Genomic DNA, 18,573 nt, shown 5'->3' with positions numbered 1-18,573 from the left:
AGATAGAGAGAAACTGCTCCCATTGGCGGAAGGGTCGAGAACTAGAGGACATAGATTTAAGATGATTGGCAAAAGAACCAAAGGCGACATGAGGAAAAACTTTTTTACACAGCGAGTGGTTATGATCTGGAATGCACTGCCCGAGGGGGTGGTGGAGGCAGATTCATGGCCTTCAAAAGGGAACTGGATAAGTACTTGAAGGGAAAAATCTGCGAGAGGGCAGGGTAGTGCGGTTGATGTTGTGTATATGGACTTTCAAAAGGCATTTGATAAAGTTCCACATAATAGACTTGTTAGCAAAATTAAAACCCATGGGATTAAAGGGACAGTGGCAGCGTGGATACAAAATTGGCTCAGAGACAGAAAGCAGAGAGTAGTGGTGAATGGTTGTTTTTCAGACTGGAGGGAAGTATACAATGGTGTCCCCAGGGGTCGGTATTAGGACCACTGCTCTTTTTGATATATATTAATGACCTGGACTTGGGTATAGAGGGTATAATTTCAAAGTTTGCAGATGACACGACTCTCAGAAATGTAGTAAACAATGTGGAGGATAGTAACAGACTTCAGGAGGACACAGACTGGTGAAATGGGCAGACATATGGCAGATGAAATTTAACGCAGAGAAGTTAAGTGTCAGGTGGTGCATTTTGGAAGGGAGAATGAGGAGGGGCAATATAAACTAAATGGTACAATTTTGAAGGGGGTACAGGAACAGAGAGACCTGTGGGTTTCCACACCTTCCATCTTTGAAGGTGGCAGGACAAGTTGATAAGGCTGTTAAAAAGGCATATGGGATCCTGGGCTTTATAAAAGTTATGCTAAACCTTTATAAATCACTGGTTAGGCCTCAGCTGGAGTATTGTGTCCAATTCTGGGCACTACAATGTACGAAACATCATGGAGAGGGTGCAAAGGAGATTAACTAGAATGGTACCAGGGATGGGAGACTTCAGTTAGGTGGAGAGACTGGAGTTGTTCTCCTTAGAGCAGAGAAGGTTAAGGGGAGATTTAATAGAGGTGTTCAAAATCATGAAGGGTTTGATAAAGTAAATAAGGAGGAACTGTTTCCACAGGCAGGAGGGTTGGAAATCAGAGGACACAGATTTAAGGTAATCGGCAAGAGCCAGAGGTGAGATGAGAATTTTTTTTACGCAGCGAGTTGTTATGATCTGAAATGCACTGCCTGAAAGGGCGGTGGAAGCAGATTCAATAGTAACTTTCAAAAGGGAGTTGAATATATACTTGAAGGGAAAAAATTGCAGAGCTATGGGGAAAGAACAGGGTAATGAGACTAATTGGATTGCTCTTTCAAAGAGCCAGCACAGGCAAGATGGGCCGAATGACCTCTTTTTGTGCTGTAAGATTCTGTGGGGTAGAGTTTCTGCTCGATCGCGGGGCGGAGTTTCTGCTCGATCGCGGGGCGGAGTTTCTGCTCGATCGCGGGGCGGAGTTTCTGCTCGATCGCGGGGCGGAGTTTCTGCTCGATTGTGCTGGTTTTATCAGCGCAATTCGGCCAAACCAGCACCAAAGATTGAGCAATTTCTATTTACACCGGGAGTAAATTAGGTGGAGTGTAATTTGAGTTTCCGCGATCTTTTGCGTGGGTTCAAAAAGCTGAAGCCGGCCCCGCCCCCAGATCAAAATAACGAGTTTCCACTGATTGCGCCCGCCTGCAGCTGTTCGCTGAGGGTCTTCAAATTAAGATCATTTTTAGGTGCACTGGTTAGCACGTTTTAAATGCTTTTACATAGTGAATTAAATATGAAACAGTGTAATTTATTACTAGTACTAGTGTACTAGTAATAAATAGTTCAGTATAGTTTTATAAAGTCATTTTCAGTGATTTAAAATCAGGTTAATCACGGGTGGAACTTCAAGGGTTAAGTTACGAGGAGAGATTACACAAATTGGGGTTGTATTCTCTAGAGTTTCGAAGGTTAAGGGGTGATCTGATCGAAGTTTATAAGATATTAAGGGGAACAGATAGGGTGGATAGAGAGAAACTATTTCCGCTGGTTGGGGATTTTAGGAGTAGGGGGCACAGTCTAAAAATTAGAGCCAGACTTTCAGGAGTGAGATTAGAAAACATTTCTACATACAAAGGGTGGTAGAAGTTTGGAACTCTCTTCCGCAAACGGCAATTGATACTAGCTCAATTGCTAAATTTAAATCTGAGATAGATAGCTTTTTGGCAACCAAAGGTATTAAGGGATATGGGCCAAAGGCAGGTAAATGGAGTTAGATCACAGATCAGCCATGATCTTATCAAATGGTGGAACAGGCACGAGGGACTGAATGGCCTACCCCTGTTCCTATGTTTCGATGTGGAGGACTAGACACTCATTAAAAATGCTTATGGTTTGTGATAAACCCATTTTCAGCTGCGTTAATTAATCTGCCCCAGTTGCAACTCTTAAATACATCAATCAATATTTTTTTTATTGCAAAAGAATAAAATAAACGATTACACTATTAAGCTGCCGGATTACACTGATTCATGGAAGATTTTAAGTTTGTGATTATGCAAATACATTTTAGCAGAAACTTGAACTGTACCCCAATCGGCACAATTTTCGGGCTCTAATTAGCGATTGTGCTGAAAACACAAACTCTACCCCATGATCCTAACAACGACGTGGTCCAAGTTACTCAGCAGAGATAAAATACAACTTTAATAAAGATTTCAACCAACTCTATTTTGAAAACAAACAATATGCTGGAATTAGAGATTATTTAGGTTATTACTTTTAACTATAATTGACATTGTTTAATTTTGCAAGCTAATGTGGGAGTGTAAAGTATGAAATTCCTGCAGAAATGAAATTTTAACTTGGTTGCTCCTCTCCCAATCCACTGCTATGCTCACTGAGGCCTATTCTAATTATTTTTCCAGTGAAGAAAAAAAGCATACTCTAAATACATAGACAATAAAGGAGAGGAATTTAGGAAAGATGTCAAGGCCTTAGAGAATGTACAGAAGAGATTTACTAGAATGGTACCAGGGATGAGGGACTTCGGTCATGTGGAGAGACTGGAGAAGCTGGGGTTGATCTCCTTAGAACAGAGAAGGTTAAGAGGAGATTTGATAGAGGTGTTCAAAATCACGAACGGTTTTGATAGAGCATATCAGTGGCAGAGGGTCAGTAACCAGAGGACACAGATTTAAGGGCGATTGGCAAAAGGACCAGAGGCAACATGAGGAAACTTTTTTTCATATAAAACAAAGTTGTAACGATCTGGAATGCACTGCTTGAAAGGCTGGTGAAAGCAGATTCAATAGTAACTTTCTAAAGGGAATTGGATAAATGCTTGAAGGGAAAAAATTTACAGGGCTGTGGGACTAATTTGCATAGCTCTTTCAAAGAGCTGGCGAATGCAAGATGGGGCGAATGGCCTTCTCCTGTGCTGTACCTACCATGGTACTATGAATAGGCTTACTGGTACAGAGGTTCTTTTCGACTGGTATCTCAAGGTGAAGTTGGCATTATCTGTGCACCTTTAAACTTTACAACTATGCCACTCCATACTACTTGGTCTCCGGATTTTATCTATTCACATCTAGTTTTGCTTCTTACTGGCTTGTTAGAATTTTTCTTTTTTTTAAAAAACAAAACTTGGCTCCTATAGGGCAAGGAGGATCACATTGACCATGGCATTCAGTTTTTTCATTTTAGCTGCGCCTCCAGCCAAACTGTTCCAGTACAGCTACAACACTGGCATCTACCCGACAATGTGGAAAATTGCCCAGGTATGTCCTGTCCACAAAAAACCAGGACAAATCCAATCTGGCCAGTTACCACCCCATCAGTCTACTCTCAATCATCAGCAATGTGATGGAAGGTGTCGTCGACAGTGCTATCAAGCGGCACTTACTCACCAATAACTTGCTCACCGATGCTCAGTTTGGGTTCCGCCAGGACCACTCGGCTCCAGACCTCATTACAGCCTTGGTCCAAACATGGACAAAAGAGCTGAATTCCAGAGGTGAGGTGAGAGTGACTGCCCTTGACATCAAGGCAGCATTTGACCGAGTGTGGCACCAAGGAGCCCCAGTAAAATTGAAGTCAATGGGAATCAGGGGGAAAACTCTCCAGTGGCTGGAGTCATACCTAGCACAAAGGAAGATGGTAGTGGTTGTTGGAGGCCAATCATCTCAGCCCCAGCACATTGCTGCAGGAGTTCCTCAAGGCAGTGTCCTAGGCCCAACCAACTTCAGCTGCTTCATCAATGACCTTCCCTCCATCATAAGGTCAGAAATGGGGATGTTCGCTGATGATTGCACAGTGTTCAGTTCCATTTGCAACCCCTCAAATAATGAAGCAGTCGGAGCCCGCATGCAGCAAGACCTGGACAACATCCAGGCTTTGGCTCATAAGTGACCAGTAACATTCGCGCCAGATAAGTGCCAGGCAATGACCATCTCCAACAAGAGAGTCTAACCACCTCCCTTGCCATTCAACGGCATTACCATCGCCGAATCCCCCACCATCAACATCCTGGGGGTCACTATTGACCAGAAACTTAACTGGACCAGCCATATAAATACTGTGGCGACAAGAGCAGGTCAGAGGCTGGGTATTCTGCAGCGAGTGACTCACCTCCCGACTCCCCAAAGCCTTTCCACCATCTACAAGGCACAAGTCAGGAGTGTGATGGAATACTCTCCACTTGCTTGGATGAGTGCAGCTCCAACAACACTCAAGAAGCTCAACACCATCCAAGATAAAGTAGCCCGCTTGATTGGCACCCCATCCACCACCCTAAACATTCATTCCCATCACCACCGGCGCACTGTGGCTGCAGTGTGTACCATCCACAGGATGCACTGCAGCAACTCACCAAGGCTTCTTCGACAGCACCTCCCAAACCCGCGACCTCTACCACCTAGAAGGACAAGAGCAGCAGGCACATGGGAACAACACCACCTGCACGTTCCCCTCCAAGTCACACACTATCCCGACTTGGAAACATATCACCGTTCCTTCATCGTCGCTGGGTCAAAATCCTGGAACTCCCTTCCTAACAGCACTGTGGGAGAACAATCACCACACGGACTGCAGCGGTTCAAGAAGGCGGCTCACCACTACCTTCAAGGGCAATTAGGGATGGACAATAAATGCCGGCCTCGCCAGCGACCCCCACATCCCATGAACGAATAAAAAAAAAGTTGGGAAGGAGCAAGCGAGAACAAACCTTCTGTAGAAAGTATCAGATCAGCATCTGTGACATCGCTCAGCCAGGGGAACCCCTTTTCTAATACTGTACTAGTTGACCTCCACAGAATGTACAGCACAGGACGTCAGTCAGTTCATCATGCCTCTACTTGCTCTTCCATTGGAGCTGCCTTATTCCAATACCACTACCCAGCCCTTTCTCTCTAATAATTCTACCCCTTTCAAACACTGATCTAATTCCTTTTTCAAATATTAGTTTCTGTTGCAATAGCCACCTGCAGTAAAGTATTTCATGGTCTGACAACCACGTGAAAAGATTTCCAACTTCCCCTTTTCATCCTTCTAGTGATGATCCTCAGTCTATCCACCTCAAACAATGGAAAGAAACGATTAACTTCTCAATTTTTCAAAATTCAAGACATCCCTTAACCTTTATTGTTGAAGAAAAATCCTCCAGTTTTTCCAAGCCTTTCCTCAACTATAACCTTTCATTCTAGTGAATCTTCACTGTACCCTTTGCATAGTTCTAATGTCCTTCCTATAATGGGGTACTTGGAACTGCACACAATATTCCAACTCTACTTTAACCAAATGTCTTCAACAAATATATCACTTTCTTTTTTTATATTTAATGCTCATGTATAAAACCCAGAATCTTATTTGCCTTATCTTTTCTACCCACTCCTACCTTTGTAAAAATACATGCATCTGCACCCCTGGATCTCTATTTCAATTCAAGAGTTCTACTTAAAGTAAACTTCCATTCACTGTTTATCCCCCCCTATACTGACAACACCCAGCTCCACCTCTCTGCTACTTCTCTCAGCCACATGAACATCTCAGTGCTGTCAGACTGCCTGCCTAATACCAAGTCGCAGATGAGTTACAACTTCCTTTGGTTAAACATCAGAAAGACCAAACCCATCATTTTTTGTGCATGTCACATTATCTGCTACCTCCCTGGTCACTTGCTCAGGCTGAACACTGCAGTCCGTGTGGTGAAGGTTCTCCCACAGTGGTGTTAGGTAGGGAGTTCCAGGATTTTGACCCAGCAACGATGATATATTTCCAAGTCAGGATAATGTGTGGCTTGGAGGGGAACGTGCAGGTGGTGTTGTTCCCATGTGCCTGCCACCCTTGTCCTTCTAGGTGGTAGAGGTCGTGGGTTTGGAAGGTGCTGTCGAAGAAGCCTTGGAGAGTTGCTGCAGTGCATCCTGTAGATGGTACACACTGCAGCTACGGTGCGCCGGTGGTGAAGGGAGTGAATGTTTAGGGTGGTGGATGGGGTGGCAATCAAGCGGGCTGCTTTGTCCTGGATGGTGTCGACCTTCTTGAGTGTTGTTGGAGCTGCACTCATCCAAGCAAGTGGAGAGTATTCCATCACACTCCTGCCATGTGTCTTATAGATGGTGGAAAGGCTTTGGGGAGTCAGGATGTGAGTCACTCGCCGCAGAATACCCAGCCTCTGACCTGCTCTTGTAGCCACAGTATTTATGTCGCTGGTCCAGTAAGTTTCTGGTCAATAGTGACCCCAAGGATGTTGACGGTGGCGGATTCGGTGATGGTAATACCATTGAATGGCAAGGGAGGTGGTTAGACTCTCTCTTGTTGGAGATGGTCATTACCTGGCACAACTGTTACTTGCCACTTATCAGCCCAAGTCTGAATGTTGTTTAGGTCTTGCTGCATAAGGGCACAGACTGCTTCATTAGGAGGGGTTGCAAATGGAATTGAACACTCTGCAATCATCAGCCAACATCCCCATTTCGGACCTTATGATGGAGGGAAGGTCATTGATGAAGCAGCTGAAGATGGTTGGGCCTAGGACACTGCCCTGAGGAACTTCTACAGCAATGTCCTGGGGCTGAGATGATTGGCCTCCAACAACCACTACCATCTTCCTTTGAGCTAAGTACGACTGCAGCCATTGGAAAGTTTACTCCCCGATTCCCATTGACATCAGTTTTACTAGGGCTCCTTGATGCCACTCTCTCAAATGCTGCCTTGATGTCAATGGCAGTCACTCTCACCTCACCTCTGGAATTCAGCTCTTTTGTCCATGTCCGGACCAAGGCTGTAATGAGGTCTGGAGCTAAGCGGTCCTGGAAGAACACAAAATGAGCATCGGTTAGCAGGTTATTGGTAAGTGCCGCTTGATAGCGCTGTCGACGACACCTTCCAGCACTTTGCTGATGATCGAGAGTTGACTGATGGGGTGGTAATTGGCCAGATTGGATTTGTCCTGCTTTTAGTGGACAGGACATACCTGGGCAATTTTCCACATTGTCGGGTAGATGCCAGTGTTGTAGCTGTACTAGAATAGCTTGGCCAGAGCACACGTCTTCAGCACTACAGCCGGGATGTTGTCGGGGCCCATAGCCTTTGCTGTATCCAGTGTACTCAGCTGTTTCTTGATATCATGTGGAGTGAATCGAATTGGCTGAAGACTGGTTTCTGTGACGGTGAGCTTAGCGGGAGGAGGCCGAGATGGATCATCCACTCTGCACTTCTGGCTGAAGATAGTTGCAAATGCTTCAGCCTCGTCTTTTGCACTCACATGCTGTGCTCTGCCCTCATTGGGGGTGGGGAGTCACGGAGCCACCTCCTTCCGTTAGTTGGTTAATTGTCCACCACCATTCATGAGTGGATGTGGCAGGACTGCAGAGCTTTGATCTGATCTGTTGGTTGTAGAATCACTTAGCTCTGTCTATAGCATGTTACTTCCACTGTTTAGCATGCATATAGTCCTGCGTTGCAGCTTCACCAGGGCAATTTATTTATTTATTTATATATATTTTTTGAGTGTACAGCTGATGCTGCTCCTGGCATGCTCTTTTACACTCCTCATTGAACCAGGCTTGTTCCCCTGGCTTGGTGGTAGTGAGGAATATGCCAGGCCACGAGGGAAAGATTGTGTTGGAAGACAATTCTGCTGCTGCTGATGGCCACCTTGATTCCATTTAGCAGGTGGTAGGTAAGCAGCGACCTGCAAGGACATCTAATGACAATATAGACTAGGACTTTGTCCCACCCAACTATATGGCTGAATTGTAGAAACTGGAATACTAAATACTTGCTCATTGCATTGACCAGGTAAACCCTTCTAGCTAGGGCAGAACCATGGATGGTAATAAAGTTACCATTCATAGAAACCACATAGAACACAGTGGTTGGATGACAAGGCACAAGTTCCACTGGCATGGAATTTTAAGTTGTCAAGATTCCAGACTTACCCTTGGCAGATGACAAAATAGCAGTTATTAAAGGCCAAGCCTCTAAAAGGTAGCATTTTGCACTTTACAGGTGCAATCTTATGATTACACTGGTTTCGTACCCAGAGTAATATATGCCTCAATCGACACAGGGAGCACCCACCATCTACTAAGTTAGTTATTGAGATCAGTTTAGGGTGGGGGAGGAATATACATCACTACAGCAGGGACTTAATGGTCCACCTCAACAGGCAACAGAAACCCACAGCTCACCAGATGTATCAGTTGAGGTTCCAAGTGCGAAGTGGGGTTGGCCCTATCCATACTTGAGCTGTTCAGAATGCCTTGGACTTGGCACTGCCTGCTAATTTTTTTTTTCCAAACACCAAGATACAGCTGCAAATTTGGACATTTTGAGACCTCACTAGATCTTCTTGGTATATGGTAATATGTCCAAGTATCTGGGGAAATATGCACACCATTGTTGCTCCTACTCTGACTGAGCACTTATACATATCAATTCTGAAGCAGGGGACACTAATAGCAAATTATACCGATAACTGTTGCTACATTGATAGCCTTAAGGGGTTACACCAAAGAGTCCTAAAATCTAGCTAGACAATGTATGGACTTGCATCCACAATAAACACTGGGTAAAACCATACACCACCAACAATTCTATCTTTGCAACTCATTCTGCTCACAGGACAAGGAAGTGTATAATGGATAAGGGCTACAAATCTGAAACAGTGAAGTTCCTTTGAGGAAGGTACATTTCACATCATAGGCACAAGGCGAGGCAAAGTGACATCCCAAGCCCAGTACCACCATTCTGCTCACTGCTTACTGCACCCAGGCATACAAATAGTATCCAACACATCTCTCTTTTTCTATAAATGCCCAATTACCATGTCCAAAGATATCACTCACTCTTCCAGCACAAGTCACCCATTTGAAGAGGATGCATTGGAAGGTAATGGAGGTGGGGGGTTAGCTTACATCCTTCCTCAGCTGCAGAGCCCTGTGATCCTGACCTCTGAGTCTGCAATTAAAGGCCTGCTAAAGTAACAGTTTTCTGTAGTCATTAGAGTATGTCTAGGGCAGATGTGGAGAGGTCCACTAACTGAACATTTGCTGTTGCAGACAAGAGCTTCTCAGCACTGCAGTTTGCCATGGAGTGATAACTACAAGCGCACCCACAGCAAAGCTCCTAGTAACAGAGGCCCGAAGCCCAGTCAGATCAGAATATCTTGCAAATGCTCGGATTGCTGTAGGGGCCTTGGGTGACAATCTACAAGCTATTTCGTCCATTTTCAGCTTGCTGGAAGAATTGGATGGAGACAACTATTATATACAGGGCTTCTCTGGCATACTTTGGGCAGCAGTGAGCAGGAGAATGTGCTGAGGCAGGGCCCAGCAGCATAGCTAGAGTAGGCAGATGCTTCTGCCTCAGATACACCTCATACCCTTCCAAATCCCTACTCCTCTCAAAATGAGATAGCAAGTAGGATTAGGAAACCACTGCAGCAGTGGATACAAAGCCAGGGTTTTCTCATGACCCAGCACAGAGGCAGAGGGACACCTCAATCCCAACAGGTTCCCCCAACCACTGAGAAAAAACACTGGATGAGCACTCGATTAGGAAGTAGAACACAGAAAACTTACACCACTACCCTACCAGGGGAAGCACTGGGTGCACACACACTAAGCTCTTGTGGATGGGAGGTGAAAGAATAGATAACTGATAAACGAATTAAACTAGGAGTATAAAACCCTTGGTCCAGTTGGATTGCATCATGCATATTAAAAATTAGGGAAGACGGCAGAGGCACTATTACATATATATAAAAATCCATTAGAAAAGGACTGGTGGACAGCTAATCTTATTCCTATATTTAAAAAAGGGAGATAGAACAAGTCCAGGGAACTATAGACCGATTAGGTTATCCGTGGTAGGAAAGATAATGAAATCTTTAATCAAAGATGTAATAAAAAAAATCTAGAAAACAGAGTAGTCAACACCAGTTTCAGAAGAAACCATCATGCTTGACCGACCATATTGAATTCTTTGAAGTAAAAAAAGACAAGGGTAATGCAGTAGATGTAATATATTTGGATTTTCAAAAGGACTTCAGTAAGATACCTTGTAGACTCATGACTACAGTCACAGCATGTGGAGTCAGGGGACAGGTAGTAGAATGGATAGCAAGCTGGCTACAAAACAGAAAACCATAGGGGTTAAGGGTAGCCACTCAGACTGGCAAAAGATGGAACGTGGTGCTCCAAATTCATGGACACCAAATTGGGGGTGTAGTTAATATAAAGGAAGAATGCGTCAAAATGCAAAACAACTATAACTTGCAGAATGGGCATGTTTCAATATAGATAAGTGTGAGGTGGTGCATTTTGGTTGGAATAAGGAGGCCACATACTGCTTGGATAAGAGTTTAAATGGGGTAGAGGAGCAAAGGGATCTCCAGGTACAGCTGCACAAATCACAAAGTAGCAACGCAAGTTAATAAGGCCATAAAAAAGGCAAATCAAGCACTAAGGTTCATTTCAAGAAGAATTGAAAAGCAAAGTTAAGCTTGAATAGAATCTTGGTTAGACCACATGGAGTATTGTGCACAGTTCTGGTCTCCATACTATAGAAAGGATAGAGGCATTGGAAAGAGACCAAAAAATATTCATAAGGATGATATCAGAACGGAGAGGATATCCATATCAGGAAGGTTGATCAGGCTAGGACTCTTTAGGAAAGAGAAAGCTGAGGGGTGACTTGTGGAGTAGATGTAATGAAAATGTTTCCATTTGGAGGGGGCAGGGGAAAAAAGGAGACAGTCCAAAACTAGAGGTCCTAAACATAAAATAGTCACTAATAGATTCATTATGGAATTCAGGAGAAACTTCTTCACCCAAGGAGTGGTAAGAATGTGGAATGCGCTACCACAAGGAGTAGTTAAGGCAAATAGCTAGGTAAGCACGAGGGAGAAAGGAACAGAAGGGTATCCTGATAGGGTTAATTAAAAGTAGGGAGGGAGGAGGCTTGTGTGGAGCATAAACGTCGGCAGAGACCAGTTGGGCCAAATGGCCAATTCCTGTGCTGTAGATTTGATGTAACTGCATAAACCAGAATTGTAGCTTTTATCTATTTGCATTACAAATCCCCTTCCAGACTCAAAAATCCAGCAAAGTCAAACGTGTAACATTTAAAATAAGGCTAATTCAAAAATAGTATTCAATGTGACCATTGGAGCCACAATAACTTGTAACAATTCAGCTTAATCTAAGTCACAAAACAATTTTTGAAAGTCATTTGGGGCAGCCTGCTTAAATAAAGTGTAGTTTACAGTTATACTTAGACCAGGCTCATATGGAGATGCAGGACTAAAACTGATTGATGTAAACTTAAGTTGGAGACTATTTACATCAATGTGTAAAAGTGTTAATAGGGACAAATGGTGAATACAAATTACTATATACTTTGCATAATGAGACTTAAATCGCCTATGAGAGCACCATTTTTTAATAGTAATGTACTGAAAATGCAGAATTTCTTGCCTAATAAAAACTCCTTACCTTCATTCCTCCAGATGTTTCCTCTTGGAGATTTTGGGGGGGGGGGGGGTTTGCTATGGTGGTCAGGGCATGGCGTACTTCTAAAACAAACCATACTGAGCCTCAAAAGATCAAGTAGATAGAATAGTCCATCCAGTATCTAAGCCAGCAAAAAGGTGGGGGGGGGGGGGGGGGAAAGGAAGAAAGAAAGAGAAACATCCACCTACCATAGGGAAATCAGGTTCAAATAATAACTGGAAAGTCAAGTCAACTTGGGCCATTGGTTTGATAAAATACAATTAAAAGTAGTGACATTTACAAGTATTCAAAATGACTGGCTAGGTTATCAGATTGACAGGTTGAGAAAATTAAATATGAAATGCACAACATTGCAGACCTGGATTATAACATTCTGTATGGTGCTAGATGCTGTAGGAAAATCTACCTTGTTGGGCTATGATGTAACCACTGAAGAAATAGCATTGCCATAAATCTCCCTATTTGTAGCTTTAGTCTTTGAGTCACTAAATGGAGTAGTTTCTCATACCCAGGAAACTACACTAATGTAATCCTGTTCTTTGATGCTCCAATAGACTCCTTCTGAGACACTGGGTCCATGGAGAAAATATATACAACTGCCCTGGGACAACTGTTACCTTTTAGTGCATGGAACTACATCAAGATATAATACTCAATCCCAACAGAAGACACCAACGAAGAGAACAGCACTTACAGAAAAAGGCAACATTTGCATCCAGTGTCAGCTTAAAAGAAAGTCAGTATTATAGATGCTGTTATGGCCAACCATTCAACACATTTTAGGGGTTTAAGGAGAGGGGTAGAAGGGAGCACAAAGACAAGAATACAAAGACAATCTGGAAACTCTCATTTCTGTTCTTCATTCTATTCCAGATATTTAATTTTGTTTTTGGTACATTTATTCTTTACCCCAAATGACAAGACAGTACAGATTTTGCTGTCAAAATCAAACAACTGTTGGTTCACACCACAGCTGTTAACAGTTACACATTTTTCTCCTGTAGCTGGTTCCTTCTTCACTGCCTCCTCAACTTTGTATTGTGTTCTGATTTTTGGTCTTTTGATCCCTTATGGTCCATACATTTATTCAGCCAGACATATTTCTGCATGGGTTGTATTAACTTTGATAATCAATGAAGGTTAAATGAAAATCTAGTATGCTAACATTTTCAAAGGATAATTGATTCATCATAACATAGTACATTGGAGTTGACATTGTAAAATAGGTATTATTGTTTAACCAGGGAACTAGGAAAAAATACTATAAAGCTACTGGTAAGATGTCCACTGAAAAGCAAAACTTGGTCTCATTTTAAATTCTGAAGTTTTTGCAGATGATGCATAATCTTTAGTTTTACTTTTGTTCACAGCTAAATGATTTTCAGGCAAATACTGAAAACACTGCCAATGTACTATTTACAGTTAAAATGGAGGTATACCATCCACTCGATTAGGTTTCAACAGTTTCAGGAATAGGTCAAGACATTGGTCAGACAACCAATCGAGATTGAAATTATGCTGAACAATTATTCCTTCACTAATCAGGCAGCAGTTTGAGCATTTTTCTAAAGCTTCCAACCTCATACATCCAGACTACATTTGTGAATTCCATTCCACTTGAGACACAAGAATCAGCATATAATTTAGTAAATCAAATTGAAATTTTAAAAAATCCATTCATAAAACATTTTATTCCACTTACATCAACTTTACACATTTTCTTGATAACAATTATGCTTGTGTTCTTATGAAAAGTCCAGAAGACATGAATGCAGCTAGCCATACAGCAATATATCTCATTACTTCCCTGTTAACTATTTCACAGCCACATGCGTGTTAGGCAATCAAGACCACAAAGCAAAAACTAAAAAACAAAAAAGGTAGTTACCAGATAAACACATGGGAAGGTCTTTACCTCTTAAACATACATTATCAAAGTTAAGCGTTTAATTTTACTGCATGTTTGCTTGTACATTTGTTCTTACGTTGACAATAATTTCTTTTAAATACAAATAAAATGTTCAGATGTCATTTGTGTAGCAAAATGAAGACATGAGCAATGGTGAATCTTGCAACTCATGGAATGTTAATCCTCCTCTGCCCTATCCCAAAAATCCTGAGACATGTAATAGATGGTGCAGGTTTGATCTACAGATTAGTAACTCTCTAGAAATTGCACGATTCGCATTGAATCTATGCCATTTCCCATTACATACACTAAATTATGGGCATCCTTCTTTGCTAGTACAGGAAACATTTGACATTAGCTTTGTGGTAAACCACAGCTACAAAGAGTACTAACCAAACATTTAAAACTTGTATAAAAATTCCACACCCTGAATTTACATTGGCCACCTGGAACATACAGTACAAACAAGAGTTCCCAATATGAATTGGCTCTTCTCCCCTATCAAACACAAACCACATGGGAAACACAGAGACCCAACAGAAGTGACAGAAGCTCTCCAAAGACCTAAAATAGAAACTAGTGGGACAGCAGAGATTACAAATAGTCTTGATGGTGAAGATTCAGGAATGAGGCAGACAGAACTAGAAGGCGGAAGTTTAGTTCTCTCCTCCCTCGCCAGCATCAGCTTCTTCCCCCTGGTTGTCTGAAGTCCACAACTAAAAGTAGATAAAATTCCCAATTACAACTGTGGTATCTTAGGCCAAGAAAAGCATGCCAGATAACTGGCTATTGAGCGATATAGCAAAAAAACATTTGAAATTGGCATCATGCTCCTTCAGTTATTATTTTTTCCAGGTTACAGATCCTTATCTACCATAATGTAATTTTGAAACCAGATTTATTCCAAAGTGCTCATAGTAGACGTTTAGATTGCAAAATTATCTTCAATTTTCTTCACCTATAAAATCATCCTTTTAATTACAATCAATTGGCTAAAAAGGGTACTCCATCCTCATTGCTTACACACAGGTAGCAAGTTTGAGGGGGAAAAACACAGCTCAGCTTCAGATGTCTGGATCTGTCCACACCGCAGCAAACCTATCAAATTCCATTTATAGTGTAGTCAGGGAAGTTAGGCTATCCTGCAGAAGCACTGAGACAGCTAACTACATCTGCCTAGAGCCAACATACCTCAAAAAAGCTGGTTATAGTTGATCACCGTAGCCTGTGCACCATTAACCACTCCCTTGCCAACAGGGCAGGCAGATGACCCAAATCCAAGACTTATGCAAATTCTATTTTTCAGCTGGATATTAACTGCATAGATCAAGGACTCTCCCTATAGGCAATGGAGCTCAAACCAGTGTCCTACCAGTCCACAGTGCAATGTGTCTTGGATCATTAACTCAAATCCTGGTGGGTATAGCCAAGCCATGATGCAGTGTGGGTTAGCATTAATTCCTAGTGAAGTATTCATGAGAACTGAGCACTGCATCTGGTCCATCCCATGATGAATTCAGTGCTCAATGCAATCACTGGGTTATCATGAAGCTTCTACTACTGACACCCACTTTAATTTTTCTGCCTACAAAAATAAGTTTTCCCTACAAGTACTTACTGTCAAGTTATCTCGCAATAACTGCATTATTAATGTGCTGTCTTTGTAGGAATCTTCGTTCAGTGTATCAAGCTCTGCAATTGCTTCATCAAATGCCTATTAGAATGAAAAAAATGTAGTTAGATGCAAATATTCCGCTAACAAACTTTTAGCCCAAATGAATTCTGTTTGTACTCACAGTCTTTGCAAGAGAGCAAGCTTGCTCTGGAGAGTTAAGAATTTCATAATAAAACACTGAGAAGTTAAGGGCCAGTCCCAGACGGATAGGGTGTGTCGGTTGCATCTCTTTTTTACTGATCTCGAATGCCTCTTGGTAGGCCTGTTGCGAATGCTCCACTGTGACTAGCAACAATAAAAAAAGATTGATAACTGTAGCTCACAATTCAAGGCATGCATTTTAAAGCTTGCAGATATATACAGACCAATGTAACTACATATTTTATGCAAAGCCAATTTACTCTAATGCACCAAAATGTGTATACCATCTGAACTATAATATTTAGCGTGATGTTGATTCAAACAAAAAGCTATTCAAATGAATAGCTTTAATTTCAAACTGTCATTAAGCTCTGCCCCAATGAATGCTTTATGAATTATTACTACACGCAAAACGTCCATTATGGCAGAACAATTCAAACAAGTTACGAGCAGTAATGGTCTCGCTGTTTCCCATTCTGGTTTTTAAAACTTGCAGTCATAACCACTCCATTGAGCACTATTGCAGAAGCGAAGTCTTAATCAAATAAGAGCTGTATACATAATTTGTACTGCAGCCACGTATTTATTATGCCAAGGCAAGGGATGTTAGTGCTGGCAAGTGGAACTCTTCCTATTTCAGGCATGCGGCAAACACACAGGTCAGATAGTTACACTGCCACAATCTCAAAAACACCCCATTATTGCATCAGTGATTCCATTTCCCACACCAGCCATCCTAGGTCTTAACTGAAATTGCCAATTATTCCCAAATTAGAGACAATTTAATCCTGTAGGCCCATACCCACTAGGGAATTGGATTAAGACAGTTCAAACTCATTTCACAGAGCACTTACAGCCAGAGGTGAAAGGCTAGCAAAACCCACTTCCTTCTCATTCTTTGAATGAAATTAAACTTCCCTAAGCAATCTGAATTCACTATTGTGCACAGGATTAAAAAAGATGTTAGCTTCTTTTCTGAACCATGCTTAGTTCTTTGACAGGAGACAAGAATGTGGACATCCTTTAAAAATGCAAGATATATATGGATTATAAAGACCACAACAGAACTGTTCATTGGATTCAAGATCCAAATGTTGAGCAGTGTTACTATTTCAATAAAGTTAATGGTTGGCACATAAGATTTTTTTGTCTTCTCACAGTTCATGAACCTGGTATAAAAGTTTTCATTGTATTGATGGGTACTGTTCAACCATGCATCTTTCTAATGGCTGACTGAATTATACAAACCATGAAGGCTCTAGAGCTAATTTCCACCTGCGCTGCAGTAGTCAATTACTACCACAGTAGCAGTAACGGCAATACAACTTACTGCATCACTGGCTTTGAAGGGGGAGAAAATGCCAGCGAGGTTCCTCCTGATCACCAACCCCAAACTGATATGTGGACTTCAGGACAGGGTGAGGCTTGGTTTTGACATCCCCCATGTTCCAAAGGTCTGTTCACACTAACTGTAAGGGCTCAAGAGTAACAAATGGGCCACTTGCGTGAAGTACCTGCAGATGCCTGTAGAACTGTAGTAAAAATTAGAGAACACATTGCCTTAAGCATACTTTCCCTACAGCATACAGATACAGTAAATGGTCTAGCAATGACAATGTTCAGGCCAACTTGGTCCATTCTCGTGCTAGTCACCTACCTACAAGTACAGCGAGTGCCAATTTTCCCTGCAAAGACATTTTTCAACCCAACTGGCTAATTGGTTATGTGATGGATTTAACCAAGTGAAGCCAATGTAGCTGCTATATAGAGCTGCTATATAGATTTATGAACCAAGTAGAAGTCCCCGATGGGAAAATCATATTAAGATATCAGCTATATGTATAGTAATGGCCAGTGGGCAAATTTCTTCCATTTGGTACGATAGTGTAGTGGTCAAATTACTGGACTAGTAATCCAGAGAAAACAAATTCAAATCCCAGCATGGCAATTTGAGAATCTGAACTCTGGAAATAAAGCTGGCATCAGTAAAAGTGACCATGAAGCTGTCGGATTGTCCATTACTACCACAGTAGCAGTAACGGCAATACAACTTACTGCATCACTGGCTTTGAAGGGGGAGAAAATGCCAGCGAGGTTCCTCCTGATCACCAACCCCAAACTGATATGTGGACTTCAGGACAGGGTGAGGCTTGGTTTTTGACACCCCCCACGTTCCAACGGTCTGATCACAATTAAGAACCCAACTGGTTCACTAAATGTCCTTCAGGAAAAGACACTTTCTGTCCTTACCCAGTCTGACCGGCACGTGACTTCAGTCTCACACCAACGTGGTTAACTCTTAACTGCCCTCTGAAGTGGCCGAGCAAGCCACTCACGTGCATTAATACTGCTACAAAGAATATCACAGCAGTTCAAGGTGGCCCACCACCACCACCTTGGACAACTGAGGCATGGCAAAACATACCAGTCTTGCCAGCAACGCTCACTTCATGAATACAATTACAAACCCCTTCAAGGTTAGCACTTCTTACAAAAGATTTTCAAATTTTGAAGGAGGGGAAAAAGAAATCTGATTATCTTGCAGAACCCTTGAGATTTGCTCTCAGACCCACCTAGGGTCTAAGAACCCCTGTTGAAAACCTGCATCCTAGAAAAAGGGTGCATTTTAGCTAGAGAAGACAAAAAGCCTCACTTGGTTAAATAGGAGGCCAAATTATTATATCCACATAATTAACATTTCTCACACACAACTGGACAGTCAGTCAATCAATGCTCAGAACTAGGTTGATCTTCAGCCAACGTGGATTACTAGTTTCCTCTGCCCTTGATCCCAAGAAAGGAAAAGACATAAATATAGCATTTTGATGCAGGGACTAACAAGCCATCAAGAACAGCTGTCTT

General features: G+C 42.2%; 1 protein-coding gene across 1 annotated transcript in view; it reads right to left on the bottom strand.

Moving 5' to 3' along the window:
• Positions 1-12,835: 12,835 nt before the first annotated feature.
• LOC137320257 (14-3-3 protein beta/alpha-A-like) overlaps positions 12,836-18,573 on the bottom strand; it is a 36,120-nt gene continuing 30,382 nt past the window's right edge. Inside the window, 3 exon segments of the mRNA XM_067982034.1 lie at positions 12,836-14,611; positions 15,514-15,609; positions 15,692-15,855. Coding sequence (XP_067838135.1) covers positions 14,552-14,611; positions 15,514-15,609; positions 15,692-15,855 — 320 coding nt within the window. The 3' untranslated portion in view covers positions 12,836-14,551.

The sequence above is a fragment of the Heptranchias perlo genome, chromosome 3 (assembly GCF_035084215.1).
Source record: "Heptranchias perlo isolate sHepPer1 chromosome 3, sHepPer1.hap1, whole genome shotgun sequence".
Taxonomy (NCBI): Eukaryota; Metazoa; Chordata; class Chondrichthyes; order Hexanchiformes; family Hexanchidae; genus Heptranchias; species Heptranchias perlo.
The sequence above is the reverse complement of the archived record's forward strand: the minus strand, read 5'-3'. Positions and strand labels throughout refer to the sequence as shown.